At 39.1% G+C, this 16,563-nt stretch overlaps 1 protein-coding gene across 1 annotated transcript; it reads left to right on the forward strand.

Annotated features, from left to right (window-relative positions):
• The first annotated feature begins 5,892 nt into the window (after positions 1-5,892).
• LOC135714250 (UPAR/Ly6 domain-containing protein crim-like) lies at positions 5,893-6,836 on the forward strand. Its single transcript, XM_065237583.1, has 3 exons — positions 5,893-5,986; positions 6,049-6,189; positions 6,267-6,836. Exons 1-3 carry the CDS (start codon positions 5,929-5,931, stop codon positions 6,557-6,559), a joined length of 492 nt encoding a protein of 163 aa, XP_065093655.1. The 5' UTR covers positions 5,893-5,928; the 3' UTR covers positions 6,560-6,836.
• Positions 6,837-16,563: the final 9,727 nt, after the last annotated feature.

A 16,563-nucleotide genomic window follows, 5' to 3' on the forward strand; every position in this document is an offset into this window, starting at 1 on the left:
ATTCCGGCGCAGGTTCCCGTAGGGCCTCTAGTGGCCATAGAAGTGTTTGGGAAGAAACCCCTGCAATATGGGTATCAAAATTCATGAATTTACAGCAGGAGATTGTTTATCATAATTTTGTGGTCATCCGATGGATTGTCCCCGGAACGGCCATTCTGGAGTAGGTTTCCGTAGGGCCTCTAGTGGCCATAGAAGTGTTTGGGAAGAAACTTCTGCAATATGGGTATCAAAATTCATGAATTTACAGCAGGAGATTGTTTATCATAATTTTGTGGTCATCCGATGGATTGTCCCCGGAACGGCCATTCTGGAGTAGGTTTCCGTAGGGCCTCTAGTGGCCATAGAAGTGTTTGGGAAGAAACCCCTGCAATATGGGTATCAAAATTCATGAATTTACAGCAGGAGATTGTTTATCGTAATTTTGTGGTCATCCGATGGATTGTCCCCGGAACGGCCATTCTGGAGTAGGTTTCCGTAGGGCCTCTAGTGGTCATAGAAGTGTTTGGGAAGAAACCCCTGCAATATGGGTATCAAAATTCATGAATTTACAGCAGGAGACTGTTTATCATAATTTTGTGGTCATCCGATGGATTGCCCCCGGAACGTCCATTCCGGCGCAGGTTCCCGTAGGGCCTCTAGTGGCCATAGAAGTGTTTGGGAAGAAACCCCTGCAATGTGGGACGAGCACAATTTTGCATGCAATCAAGAATTAAATTTTTGATCGTTGACACTAAATCTATTCGTTGACAGCTTACTTCCATACAAAGTCCCACCAAGAGGTGTTAAGATGGTGATTTTTGCTAATGTAATCGTACTGATTTAAAATAGTTCCAGTGTACCAAAATTGACGAAAGTTTGGAATTAGGTTTGTATTTTTAATGCAGCTAAAGAATATGTACTTTGATATATTTTTAGTATTACTTCTACGTGAAGTCAACGATTTACATAGTTAAAGATGCTAATTTCAAATAACAGACTGTAGTGGTAATTTTTATACGATAGATGGAGTAGATGAAAGCATAGAGTTGATAGTTCCGTTAGAGTACGGCAGTGTGAAGATTGTATATAGATATTAGACAAGCGAGCTAGGACAACTTTTAAGGAAGGTACAAATCGGTTTTTTCATCTCTCTTTACCAAACTCCCCCTTTGGAGAAGGATGGTGAGGGGTGTCCCCACCCGAGGGGTGTATTTATAACAATAACAATAAACAAAAACATCCCAATTAAAAACTCAGCTAAGTCATAAAAACTATCCTGGTTTTTATGCTTTCATCACCGCACCTGATGTGTTTTGCCTTTCTTCTTAAAATTAAGAATGTAGGTATTTAAAATGAAGAATGTACAGGGCAAGTCAATTGATCAAGTCAGTTGAATTCAACTGACTTGAACGCGAATTGAACGTGTAAACTATGCCATTCAACTGACTTGATCAACTCACTTGAACTGAAAAAAGTTGAACCAGGCTCAACTTTTCAAACCAATTGAATTCAACTGAGTTGATCATTTGACTTTCCTAGTCTAAACCCAGCTTAACCGCTGGCAGCTTTGATCACGCAGAAAAAAGTATCATCGAAATAAAAATATTTGAGGTAAAAATAAACGTAAACTCAGTTTGTTCTGGCCACAAAAATAAAATAGATTGATGCAAACGTACTTTATGTTCAAAGTCATGTGATATCAATGTTTAAAATAAAAATCATTATACGTTTATTTTAAAAATATTCGAGTTGAAAATAAACGTGAATATTTTTGATTGATTTGACAGCTTTGTAAACAAAAATAAATATTTTTATTTTAAACATGATTTTAGAGTTTACCTTAAACGTATTTAATGTTAAGAAAAAATATATATTTATTTATTATTATAAATCATCAATGCGCGATAAAATAAAACGTTCGTTTCCGATCAACCTGACACACTCAAGCTGGGAAGACAGTTGTAAACCAAATGCGATTCTTCCACAATGCAACGTTTTCGAGACATGGCATCAATGCTGGTACCCGGCGTTTGATGACTGTATAATGTCTCCACGTAGAACATCTTATCCAGGAGCCAGTCCTATCTTTCGTACAGGCATATAACTGATAGGAATTCTTCCAATCAGAGTATCACCAGCTCCATCGTCGCTTCGTCCAGCTCTTGATCTAATCCGGTCACTACCAAAAACTTCAGATCGTGCTACATGCCTAGTGAAATAACTACCATCTTCTGCGCCTTTATTGTCTCTGCCAACCATTTCCGCTTGGCCAGGTCCCACTGGAGATTGATTCCATTCTTATTCGTCACGTACAGAAACCGATCATCGTCAGTCAAACACAGACATGGTGACAAAAGCTGTCAAATACAATATATATAACATATACAAAATATATTGTTGAAATAAACATGCCTTTGAATTTAATTTAAACATAAATATTTTCGTTTTAAACATGTTTTCAATTTACTTTGAATAATTAATGTGTTTAGAGTATAAACATTTATATGTTTGATATAAATGAACAAAATTCGTATCCGTGATGCCGGAAGTCGCAACTCAGTCTCGCGCTAAGAGAAGAGGTGATAATACGGGGACAAAAATGAACCACTTTTCTGTCAAACGTGAACCAGCTCGTGATTGGCTGATTTGATGTGCGTAAGATAGAGATAGACACAGATAAAGATAGAGATAGACATAGAAATTAAAGAGGAAGAAGCCAATAGTCACCTCTTCCTCTTAAGCTGGGTTTAGACTAGGCAAGTCACTTGATCAACTCAGTTTAATTCAATTGGCTTGAAAAGTTGAGCATGGTTCAACTTTTTTCAATTCAAGTGAGTTGATCAAGTCAATTGAATGGCATGGTTTACACGTTCAATACACGTTCAAGGCAGTTGAATTCAACTGACTTGATCAATTGACTTGCCCTGTCTAAACCCAGCTTTAGGTCTCGCAAAACGAGTCGTGAAGCTCAGTTTACTGGTGACGTTCAATCAGCGTTGCCAGATATACCGATTTATCGGTATTTGTACCGATTTCCGAACCAGATACCGATATACAGATAAGGTTCCTCAGAATACCGATTTTTGAGATTTTATACCGATTTATACCGATTTTTTTTAAATAATCAAATTTATTATTGCCTGCCCGCACTCCAATTTCGGAGAAAATTTTTGTGAGCGACTTGAATCTTTTTGAATACCTCATATTTTTGAGCCTTCAAAATTCTAAACAATCATCTCTAAAGATGCCTTATGCTTGATACTCTTTCGACTAATGTTTGCATTTCCTCACCGTTTTTGGCTACCCATCAATCGAGATATAGTCGATGGCTCGTTCCGGTAATTCCTAGGGAATCGAGAAATATTGTATAAACATTATTTAACTAAGGGAAGTTTTTATTCATTTTTAAACTTTCTAAAATTTCATCCAACTTTCCCTGGATTTTTCTTCCACCTTACCTTGGAAGCTTCTTAAGCCTTCGCTCGAATGATTCTTTCATCTTCTCCCGCCAGTTTTTTCAATTTTCCCGGAACTTCAAGGATGCTATCAGATTTTTATTGCGGATCCACACTAGCTGAAGCCTGCAGCCTGCAGGAACATTTAAGAAGTTCTGTAACTTCAGAAAAGTCCAGGCTTTTGCGTAAGTTTTGATAAATTTAAGACAGTTTCATTAACTTCTGTTAAAATTCGAAAACCCGGAAATTTCAGAAACGTCCAGCGAACTCTAGTGAACTTAGGGAAACATCATAAATATTTTGGAAACTTCACAATTCCAAAGAACTTCAGGGAAATTTAATGGTTTTCAGGAACTATAGTGAAGCTCAGAGAACATCAGGACAGATCAATTAATTTCAATGAAATTGCTGAAATTATAAAGGAGTTCCAAGAAACTCAGGCAATTTTCGAAAACTTCAGCAATGCAAATTTAGGAAACGTAAGGTCGATAACTTTAAAAAATTAAAAAATCGGGAAGATCAGAGAACTCAAATGCTAATGTTACAATAAATTCAATTGTGAGAGCACTTAAGAGATTTCGTAATCTTCAAGAAAGTCCAGAGACCTTCAAAGATGATATTTCGGAGATATTCCGGTAGTCTCATTATAATCAAGGAAATTCCAAGCGCTTCGAGGATCACCAGAGAACTCCAAAACAGCCCCTAATTTTAGGAAAATTACAAGAACTTTTAAGGAATTTCTAGGAATTATGCAATATTCTTAAGTGCATTTCAGGATTGTTCCGAAAATTTCAGGGAAATTGCGGAGCCTTCAGGGATGTTTTATGAATTGTCCTTGTTTCTTTCAACTCTGTTCCGTAAGCGCTCTGGCTTCCGACTTTCTTCAGATGTTTCTTCCAATCTACCCTAGGAAGTTTCTGCCAGCGTCTCCAGGAAGTTTCTTTCGTATTCTCCATGAAGTTCAATTAATTCTCCCAGAAATTTCTTTCGTCTTCTTCTGGAAGTTTGACCATAAGCCAAAGGTTTTTTTTTGTTCATCTTCTATTGGAAGGTTTTACCGAGATTCTGGCTTTCCCTGGAAATGGCTACTTCTGGAAATTTACGTCCGATTTCCAAAATTTTCCGGCTTCCTTTGTATGTGACATCCGATTTTTTTCCGATATTTTATTTAAATTTTCGCCACAAGTTTCTCAATTGTGTGTTGGAAGTTTCCCGGATGTTTTTCCAACTTTTCTTAGAACATTCCTCGAACTTCATCCAGGCGAGCTTCTTTCGTCTTTCCCTGGAATTTTTTTCCAGCTTCGTTCAGAAGCTAATTCAAACATTCCCCGGAGTTTTCTTCCGGAATTTTCCGATCATAGTTCAAAAGCTAAAATTTTGCTTTGATTAACGGCTTTTTCAGTCTTAAAACACTGCAGCGACTACGATGTATTCTGCAAGACATTTTGGTCATGGGTTGTCACCTTTTTCAAGTGAAAATATTGTTTATCGTTATTGTCAATAGTTTAGTCGTTGTTGTGGCTGATTTTCCATATTTTTGTTCATTTAATGATATTAAATTAAAAAAAAAACAACCACCACAATTTTGATCACCACTTGAGGACAACGGTAATTTAAAAAAAAAACAAAAAGTATTTTAAGACTGGGAAAGCCATTAAATAAAGTAATTCCCTTCAAGTCCCAGTCATCACCATCGTTAAAATTTTCGCTTTCAAAAATGGCAAAAATATAACATTAATTAAATAGTAAATACCGATACATACCGATTTTTTATTATCATCGATACCGATAAGCTTTCACACAATCTGGCAACGCTGTCGTTCAATTTTCAAGGGCTTGGAAGAAAATAATATTAGGTACAATTGGCATATCAAAGTTGGCATTCGTGGAGAATAGAAGAACTATGAAAGTGATGATGGTTTCAAAATTTTTCACGGTGAGGTATACGAGTGCAATCTTATAATGCTTTTATTTTGCAAATGGAGCATTTTATTTAAATCTGGTTAATGCTACGTTAGTAGAAAACTTAAGGACTACTCAATAGGCATATAATATAGAGAAAAAATAATTTCTTTTCAAATTTTTAAGTGTATACATAGATTTCAGCTTTTCTACCATTGTAGCAGCAACCAGATTTAAATAAAATGCTCCATTTGCAAAATAAAAGCTTTCTAACCAATCATCATTTTCATAGTTCTTCTATTCTCCACGAGTGCCAACTTTGATTTGCCAATTAAAACATTAAATTTTAACACTCAGTGGAAACTATCGCCTCACATCTCTATGCTGGCAGGAAGTTCGCCATAAAAATATATTATACCACGCAACATGACTCACACATCTGTCAAAATCGACCACTTGTCACAACAACACCAAACACTATCGTCGCCAGTTTAAATCCATAATTTGGGTTGGGCGTTGTTTACATTCCGCTCGTGATTTAAGTTCAATATTTTATTTTTATTTTAAGTCAAAATCCCGAGTGCCTTTCGAAATGAATCACCTAAAACCGCTGCTTGCGATGCTAGTCCTGCTAGTTACATTTGAAAGAAGTAAGATTTTCCTAATAGCTCAACCAATTGACATACTCACTCAACATTCTGACTTCCTACAGGTACAGCAATTTGGTGCTACCGCTGCACGTCGGCCACACCCGGTTGCGGGGACAACTTCAACTGGCGAGGAATCGGCTACCTGGGTGATGCCTGTCCAGAGGATGACGACATCTGCGTTAAGGTGATCGAACGGAAAGGCGGTAGGTGAAGCGGTTCCAATTGGAATTGGCAAACGATGGTGACCATTAGAAAGCAATTAATCGTATCGAACTTTCAGTGACGGAAACCGTAACTCGAGAGTGCCTTAGTGCTCTGCAGGGCTTCCGCACGGACATACCGGCCGATAAGTACGAGGGATGTCGCCCGGCGGCAAAGGACGAACAGCTGGCACATTATGTGAACAACTCTATCAAGGAGTTGGATGTCAAGAGGGATCACTTCCCGCAGACGACATTCTGTTTTTGCTTCCTGGACCATCGATGCAACGGGGCACCACGGGGAGTGAGTGGAGTTTCGTGGAAGGTGGCACTGGGAGCGGTGGCAGTGGCCGGAATCTTGCGAAGGTTTTAAGCTGTAACGCCGAGCTGTCCCATGATTCACATGACAGCCTAAGTGAATTAGGAAATCATTCCGTCCATTTTATTCAACTAACGAAAAAAAGTATTGAATCGCTTTTAGAATCTCCGAGTTTTATGACAAATCGAGTATGTAAGTATAATTTTTAAATCTGTTCTTTTGATGGAAATTTATGGTTACACTCAGCAGTCCATACCGTTAAGTGAATATTAAGCAGTAAAGTGTCTTATTTTGATAATATGCCGCGCTTGATGACTTGCTTCGAAATTCCTGCGGTTTAGAACAGTGTGTAGTAATTCCTAAAGAGCCTGAATTTATAAAGAGACGACATCTTATCCATTTGACAGGTCTTCTGCTCGATTGGGATAACTTTTCCAATGGCTTTGACAGATAATCGATTGTTCCAATTTTGAAAAGTCGTCCCTTTATAAATTCAGGCTCTTTAGTAATTCCCAAAATGATTTGAAGGCGATTGTGTGCGATGTTTACACTTAAATCCGGCTCAGAATCACTTTATTGGTAAGTATTTTGGAAGATACATTCCCTTTGTTTTCACAGCCGGAGGAACAGTCTCCATCCGACGAAGATATGGACGAACAGAAGGATTAAGATGAGGACGAGGGCATTGATCTGAGGAACCTTCTTGGCCGGTAAAAGTCAGAGCGAAAAGGTTGAAATTCTGAATTATGCCACTCAGGCCTGGACATACTAATACAGCTAAAATACAACTTTTCAAAATTATGAAACTGTGAGATATTATAATAATAATTTATATATGTTAGATGTAAGTAGAGGAGGCAAAGTTTGAGTATGACACATAAAATCTGACAATTTCGCTTCGGGAGTGTCACAATTAGCGATTAGCTATAACGAGTCGAATAGTTAGGTTAGGTTAGGTTATCTTTATTAGCGAGACTTTCAGTCAGACGCTGGTTCATCTCTTATAACGAATGGTACTCACTCATGACGACTACTCATTACAGTTAAAATAGCTAATTGTGACCCTCTGAAAGCAAAATTGACTGACACATAAATCATACACAAATTTTACCTCCTGTTCTTGCATCTTACATATAAATTTTTTTTATTTTAATATCTCATACTTTCATAATTTAACAAAAGTCGAATTTTAGCTATAATAAGTATGTTCAGGCCTGATGCCACTACCCTCGCCGACAGTATTCAAAGTGAAGGCAATACCCTCACGAAGACTAGCGTTGTGACGCAAATTCCATTCCTGTTTAAGCTGGATTTATTGTAATAAAAGACTATTGGCCTCGATTGATTGGCGACGAGATTTTATTTGGTTTGAATAAAAGTTAAAGCAACTTATTTTGTATTTTTATAATTTGATAAATGTTCAAAAGTATAACGGGAAAAAATAACCAAACATAGGATGAATCCACCCAAAATCAATTTCCCACAGGTTATCAGTAAATTTAACGTACCTATATATGGGTTAGTCAACTTTACCCAAGGGGTATTGAACTCTGCACACCATAATCTGTGCCGCGAGATTAAGTTGTGCCGAGAGCTGAGACAAGCTCTATGCCGAACGTGCCGAAGTAGGCGATAGCCCGCTCGCTACACCAATTCCGAATCCACGGAGGGCTGTACAAGATTCTGCAAAGCTACTTACAGAATCGTGTTTTGATGTTGTGGCAGGTGCCATATTATAAAAATCAAAATGTAAAAAGTTGTACATTAATTGAAATTTTTCAAACACCATCGAATTACCCCTTGACGCATGAAGCGTTCGCAAAAAGTTCACTCACCGAAATGTTCATTAGATGGTAAATGAGTTCTCTGTACCATTTCGGGCGCCAAAGCGTAATTCGATAGCCAAACGAAGAGTCTAAGCAAACCACGCGTAAACGCACGGACATCGACCTGCACAATTCTGCTTTCAGGATTTGTTGACCCGTCCCATCCTTTCATGCACTTCGGGTGGGAAGCGAATTGGCATATGCGTTAACTTGATAGAAGGAGAATGCCTTCCTTCGTATTTTTTTTACAAAAAAATTAGTATGCGTGAAGGCGATTTTTTGAACTTCGTGAAAGTCAACTTCGTTGATTTCACGTAATTTCCGGCGACGAAGATTGCAATTCTTGCGCCTAATCTGAGGACCTTCAGACTTGATTCTTTCACTTCGTTCTGGTTTGTGGAAGAGGCGAGAGCGGTCCGAGTTTCAGTAATCGCGCCGTGGTGTGAATTTAAAGGTGAATTAGTAAACGTGAAATAGTCTTTAAGTTTGTTAATTTAGATTTTCTTTATAAATTCCCTCGATTAGTTCGTTAGTTTTCGAAATTAGAGCAGAAAGTGCTTAGTGCGTTAGTTCGGCGGTTAGGAGTGTGCGAAGGTGTATTGAAACCGAGGTAATTTTGTGTGCATAATTTTGTTCAGTGTGCAGATGTTGAATGCCACGCGACGGAATTTCTCTTTGACAGATTTGTGGCAAGTTGCGAAGCTCGTCACACCACCCACATCAGTGAGCGACCGTTTTCGACCCCATTTTCCAGCTTCGAAGAACACCCGGTGGTACCAGAGGCCGGAAAAGGGCAGCAAAAAGGTTTCCGCGCCCTAGGCACAGTGAGCAGCAACGCACTGGTTTCGAACCGGTGACCTCCCTCTTCAGCGGCAACCACTTTCCGCAGTTTCCCGTCGACGGTGACGACCATCAATGCGACGGCCGTACCCCGTCTAGGTAGAAGACCACAACTCAGCGTGTGAGGCGTAGTTGGAAAACTACATCGGCTATGTGCAGTCCGCAGTAGCATAGTTTCGGAGTCCGTAGGAGTATCACGTGTGGTACACGTGGGTTTAACCGGCATCATCGAGCAACCGCCAATTCCTCCACGCAAGTAGCGAGTCAAAACGTGAGTAACATGCATGTTCACAAAATTCCCATGCGCATGGTGAGTTAAAGCCCCTAGCATAGCATAACCGCTAGCGTGGCCGCTGTTCATTCAGCCGTTACCCATTCCGATCCGCGCAAGCGTCGGTAACGCCAAACAGCTTTTTGTAGCACACACAAAATGAACACCATTCGTCGCACAGCACACTAGATAAATACCGCCAGAAGAAGAAAGAAGAAAAGGATAGCTAACTAGAGGGAATGAATTTGAGATAGGCCTAGAATAATAAATTGTCGATAAAGTAGAAGTACGAAAATAAACCATCATGAACAAGAGGTAGTTTGAAGATGAATAGGAGGCGTTTTCAATAAACCAACACACTACAGATAAAAAGTTTTTGTTCATCATTTCCCAAAGTGATCTAGAAAAGCGAATGTAAGGCTTTTTCACGTTTCCGGTCGTTTTCTTTTGAAGTTTTTGCAGAGTTTTACTGGGGAAGTTGGCCCCGAAACCAACCAGGATTTCTCTCTAGTCGAACGGGATCCGTTCGAAGTGTTGTGTCAAGCCTGCCCGTGATGATAAAATCCGCGAGAGCAATTCATCGGTGGCAGAAATCGTTTTCGTGAATGCTTCATTCTTTTATTTGATTCTTTCACGACCATAGGTCGTGGGCATTCCCGTCCTTACCGTAATCGATCAACAGCCAACTTGCTTCCCGCTCATTCATTTGAGAAAAACAGAACCTTCCCTGAAAGGTCTCATATGGTCGGGCAACCCTAGTCTCGGTAGATGGTCTCCCTCGGGAGTGGCGCTTAAGCCATTTTTACTAAAAACGGGAAACTCGTAAGGCTGTCGGGTTACAATGTATGACACAGAAGATGGCAAAAAAAAGCTTTAGAGTCACCGCAGGAGTGCCACAAGGCTCCATCCTGGGCCCGGTGTTATGGAACGTCATGTACGATGGAGTGCTGAGGATAAGATTCCCAGTAGGCGTGAAAATGGTTGGTTTTGCCGGGAATTCCCTCGAAGAGGTAGAGCTGACAGCGGCTCACTCCGTTAAACTTGTGGAGGAATGGATGAGATCCAGGAAACTGGAGCTTGCCCACCACAAGACGGAGGTGGTCGTAGTCAACAATCGCATGTCGGTGCACACGGAACCGAAAAATTACCCAAAATTAAGTTCTTTTCACTCATCTCCCATGTTCCGTTCAATAAGCTAATTTTCAGTAAACCGTTTATAGTAGTTTGCATTTCGCTACGGCAAAAATAATTACTTACTCGTATGTATTTTCTACTCAAAATTAAGTTCAATTGACTCAAATTTGAGAATATCTCATATACTCACTAGTAGCTTATTGAACGATAGTCATGAGAAAGTCGAATCTCTCGTTCCGTTTTTGACAACAACAAAAAGTGAGAGTGGGATGCAAAACTCAAAATTACCCAAAATTAAGTAAAAAGAACTTAAATTTAGGGTATTTTTTTTCTCTGTGCAGCATGTGCAGCGACCACAAACGAAGTGACAGACGGAGCGGCTCGAAAACTTTGGTGACTAACCTGCTATTGCAATTTTTCAGTGTACCACATGGCAACACCACTACTACTGGATTGTACCACATGGCAACACTACTACTGGATTGAACTAGCATATTCACCAAATGTACTAGAATGTTTTGGTTCTATCTCTTTCACTCTTCTCAAAACTGGAATGCATAAAAAAATTACAAAATGATACACTCTTTGCACAAAGAATCAAAATGATACACTCTTTGTCAAAGAATCATTGTACACAAAATCAACTTTGTGCAAAACAGAAACAAAAATACTATCCCGTCTGCAGGATGATGGCACAAGCTTCTAAGAAAATTCTATTACAGCGACCCAAATTATTTTAATAGATTTCTTCGTCAGTTAGTCGTCTGTCACTTCGTTTGTGATACGACGTTGACAGTGGGCGAGTGCCCAGTTAGATCCGTGCGCTCTCTGAAACTCCTGGGGGTTATGCTCGATGATAAGCTCAGCTTCTGCTGTCACGTCGAGTACGCCTGTAAGAGAGCGTCTACGGCTGTGGGGGCATTATCCCGCATGATGTCCAACAGCTCGGCGGTGAGTGCCAGCAAGCGCAGGCTCCTCGCCGGGGTCGTAGTATCTATCCTCAGATACGGAGGCCCTGCGTGGGCTGCGGTACTGGATACCGACTGCCACAGGCGGAAACTAGAGAGCACACATAGGCAAATGTGCTTGAGGGTGGCCAGTGCATATCCAACCATCTCGAGGGAGGCCGTCTGTGTCATAGCAGGGATGATGCCAATCGGCCTCATCATTAAGGAGGATGAGGAGTGCTATAACATGAGGAGCGTTCGAGGGGCGCGCAACAACGCACGCGTGGTATCGATTGCGAGGTGGCAGTCGGAGTGGGAAAATTCCACAAAGGGGAGGTGGACCTACCGCTTGATACCTTCCGTATCAAGCTGGGTCAATAGGCACCATGGGGAAGTAAACTTCCAACTGACACAGTTCCTGTCAGGCCATAGCTGCTTTAGGAGTTGCTTGCATAGGTTCGGACATGCAAGTACTCCCGCTTGCCCCGCGTGCGTTGGTGTCGAAGAGGCGGCGGAACATGTTATGTTCGCCTGTCCACGCTTCGAGCCAGTAAGGAGCGATATGCGGAGCGGACACCAGTCTGGATAACATCGTGCTGTGGTGACTGCGGTCACCCACATAGTTTCAGAGCTACAACGAGCAGCAATTGGCTACTGCCCGACTAGAGCGTTAGAGTACGGCTAGAGGAGCGCTATAGCATAGAGGTAACTCTAAGACCAGCAGGTTTCGAAGAAACGTGCTCAACTTTTTGGCTTAGCTCTAGTACTATCTTCGGTCCCAAGCTAATCGATGCACCCCTCGAAACATAGGAAAATCAACGAACCCCTCGGGGAGGTCAAGGGCCAAGGGCACAGGTAGGGTTTAGTGGGTCGGGAGTGCAATTCTCCCAACCGGCCAACCCCACACCCTGAGTTACTTTCTCAGGTGTCTGTGAGCAGATTCCCCCCTGTATAAATATAAAGGCCGAAGTGTACCAATCATGATCCTGAAGTTATAATGACTTTTGTGATTGTGGTTACATTTCCAATTTCCTTGATGGTTTATCGCAAACATTCTCTGTCTTCATTTTCATTTGAACGTGAGTGGGCAGTGGAAGAGTTTTCACGCAAATTCGACCCGTCAAAGAAACAGCATCCTCGAACCAGTTCATCTGATCGATTCAGAAGTACGTGACCTCGAAGACATCACCCAAGCCTATCGTGTCGCTGATAATGGTGTCTCTTTCCACCATGTAGTTGTGCTGTCTTGTGATGCAAACCATCAAATCAGTGTCAACATTTCAAAGGGGCATAATTTCTGTTATAAACATTGCCTTCAGCCGTCGATTTCTCGCGAATCAAAGCTCACACATGAAAACTAATGACATCAACAGGTAGATTATGATTCCTCTATCAGCTAGCTCTCTCTGGTTTGCTCTGGGATCTCATCTAATTTGTGACGAATAATAATTAGTAGGGCATATAGTTTTAGAATCTGACCATGCAAATGTCAGTTCGATAACGAAGCGAAAACAAAGAATGAAGAAACCCAAGTAACAATTTCCAGTTGAAGAAACGCTTTCGTTTTGATTTTGTTCAGCTGCATGTTGAATAATAATTTCACAATGTGTTCACCACAACTTTTATAAAACCCTTGTTTACACTGGTTTGGAGAAACTATACAACTGCAACACAAAGGTGTTGTCTAACGTATTCAGTAAAACGTTTACCCAAAATCAATTTCTTGTTGAAGAAACGCTTCCATTGTGATTTTATTCAACTGCATTCTGAATAATAACTGTACAATTTGTTTATTACAACTTCTGTAAAACTCTTGTTTACACTGGTTTGGAGAACCTGTTCAACTACAGCATTATATGTATACGCGGTATAGGAGTAGAAGCAACTTTTATACAACGTTTATAGATACATATTTAAACTAAAGCTTTATTATTTTGGTGAAAGCTCTTTTACAACGTTTGTAGACACTTCTTGACAACTGCTTTGAAATTTAGTAGAGAGTAAACCTGAGAGGCGTTTGTTGCACTCTTTTATGACTCCTAAATAATCACTATACAGCAAGCGGTGAAAAGCGTTTATAGCACTTTTCAATGACTCCTTAACAACCGGATAGAAGCAACTTTTATTCAACGTTTATAGATACATATTTAAAGTCAAGCTTTATTGTTTTGGTGAAAGCTCTTATACAACGTTTGTAGACACTTCCTGACAGCTGCTTTGAAATTTAGTAGAGAGGAAACCTGAGAGGCGTTTGTTACACTCTTTTATGACTCCTAAATAATCACTATACAGCAAGCGGTGAAAGCGTTTATAGCACTTTTTAATGACTCCTTAATAACCGTTGTGTAAGTACCCGAAAAAAAAAAATACAGTGAAATTTTCAGTGGAAACAATGCTCTAACATTAATATTTATTGTCGACAATAAAAATGATTGTTATAATGTTGTACTCTTCCGAAAACGGCAAAACTGCTACCTAGCTGTACAATGAATGTACATAATAAAATGTTGTTACAATGTTTTTTATCGTATTTTTCATTTATTTTATTGTTAACATGATTCGATCATGAACAATAATGAACAACTCTATTACAATAAAAATTGTTGTTACATTAAATATTGGTGTATTTTCATTGTGGGTTACTTCACGAACAATAAAAATACATCTGATTGAAGCATGCAGACTATGAGAGGGTCAGCAACACTGCCAATGTAATTAAGATAGGCGCTGCTCGCTGCTCGTATGGCTCTGGCTTTGACAGTTCGTTTGGCTCAAAACCAGGCAGTCCGCGTCCGCTCATATCTTATCCTAGACCCTCTCTAAAGCTTAATGGAGACCTTTTCCGTGCAGTCAATAATCATACAATAATAATAAAAAATTCCACCACTTGAAGATGTCAGGTCAGGTGGAAGCATATTTCATGGGCGATTCTCTCCAGTCGAATGCATTAACTTATCAACGACGCTCAACCACCAAGGAGACGTGACCTAGGGATATCGAGCGCAGGGGAGTTGGCCTGCATTTCTCACAAGTTCCGGATCGAATCTCGATCCATAAACAGTAAAAAAAGGACCACCCGTAAACAGACATACCACCCCCTTCCCTTCCCGGGGCAATGTTTTATTTTTTCGATTTATTTTTAAAGTCGATAAAGTAGATCTGTCAAGCCAACACATACACTCTAAAGTACACTGTTATTTTTTTTAATCAATAAATTCGCCAACCAACAGTAAAATAACAATAATATATAATGTTATTGAAAAAAAATTATATGGGAAAATCACGAAAATTTCATTGTTAAGATACTTAACAACCCCCCTTTTTTATTGTAAATTTTCCATTTACCATGAAATTTATTGTTTTGTACAACATAAATCAAGGTAAATTTATTGTAGACGTAACAATATAAATCATTGTTAAGACAATAATTTTCGTCTTATTGTTACATTGTTTTTTAATGTATTTTTGTTGTTATTTTTTTCGGGTACTCACAATATTCACAGATTAAAATTAGTTTAACAATTGTCGTGGTACGCCAAAATGATTGCTTGTACAGTTTTTATTAATTTAATTTATTTGTGCACCTTGAAAAATATATGTAATTATGCCATAATTCACATTCTGTGATCATGGAGGAAGTAGTAGCAAGCATCTGTTTCATCTTTGATTGATATTCTTTCAATTAATCTCTCTAATCATTAATTGAGAGAATTTATCTAGAAATGTTATCGTTGATTATATGATATATGTCTTAAATTAATGTTTACATTTATTAATAACACCTATATATAATTTACCTCTACTCCACCGAGGGTTTCTCGAAGCAAGATTCGAACTCATGATCCTGGATTGCCAGCCGCTTCTGTTTCCATCTGCTCTATTCTTGAATACATATTTTGATCATATGAGAGAAGTATATGAAGCTCATCTTGAATGACTTCTCTTGCAGTCGAATAATCATTGCCTTATGGTCATATAAACGTGCCTATCACTTGTGCTATTTTTAGCAACAAAATTGTGGTTGGTGGTTGGTCGAACGTAAACAATCATTTAAGAGTGCTCCAAGCAGATTTTGAAGCTTTTAACCAAAAAGGCAATACAACTACATTCTTGTTCAACTCTGGAAGCTATTATTCAACGTTTGATCAACTCAGGTGTTTTATAAGAGCTCTCAATTGTTTGTTTTGATGCGTTTATTCCACATCCTATATGGCTCCTGTCAAACAGTCTAACCGAAAGTAAACAATCATTTAAGAATGCTCCAAGCAGATTTTGAAGCTTTTAACCAAAAAGGCAATACAACTACATTCTTGTACAACTTTGGAAGCTATTATTCAACGTTTGATCAACTCAGGTGTTTTATAAGAGCTCCCAATGGTTTGTTTTGATGCGTTTATTCCACGTTCTATATAGCTCTTGTCAATTGGTTTAACTAAGGTGCTATAAAAGTTATCGTAGGTCTTATAAAGCATATAGCTAAACTGAACGTAAACAATCATTTAAGAGTGCTCCAAGCAGCTTTTGAAGCTTCTAACCAAAAAGGCAATACAACTACATTCTTGTTCAACTCTGGAAGCTATTATTCAACGTTTGATCAACTCAGGTGTTGTATAAGAGCTCTCAATTGTTTGTTTTGATGCGTTTATTCCACATCCTATATGGCTCCTGTCAAACAGTTTAACCGAACGTAAACAATCATTTAAGAGTGATCAAAGCAGTTTTTGAAGCTTTTAACCAAATGGCAATAGAACTACATTCTTGTTCAACTCTGGAAGCTATTATTCAACGTTTGATGAACTCAGATGTTTTATAAGAGCTCCAAATGGTTTGTTTTGATGCGTTTATTCCACGTTCTGTATAGCTCTTGTGAATCAGTTTAACTAAGGTGCTATAAAAGTTATCGTAGGTCTTATAAAGCATATAGGTAAGCCGAACGTAAACAATCATTTAAAAGTGCTCCAACAGCTTTTAAAACTTTTAATCAAATGGCAATACAACTACATTCTTGTTCAACTCTGGAAGCTATTATTCAACGTTTGA

Source organism: Ochlerotatus camptorhynchus, unplaced genomic scaffold (assembly GCF_037179485.1).
Source record: "Ochlerotatus camptorhynchus isolate MF236.1 unplaced genomic scaffold, CSIRO-AGI_Acam_v1.1 ptg000633l, whole genome shotgun sequence".
NCBI lineage: Eukaryota > Metazoa > Arthropoda > Insecta > Diptera > Culicidae > Ochlerotatus > Ochlerotatus camptorhynchus.

Bases quoted from the DNA above. Each gene is read 5' to 3' on its own strand.
- LOC135714250 (XM_065237583.1), top strand. From the start codon at position 5,929: ATGAATCACCTAAAACCGCTGCTTGCGATGCTAGTCCTGCTAGTTACA. The intron at 5,987-6,048 runs GTAAGATTTTCC...GACTTCCTACAG, and splicing joins GCTAGTTACATTTGAAAGAA to GTACAGCAATTTGGTGCTAC. The intron at 6,190-6,266 runs GTAGGTGAAGCG...TCGAACTTTCAG, and splicing joins GGTGATCGAACGGAAAGGCG to TGACGGAAACCGTAACTCGA.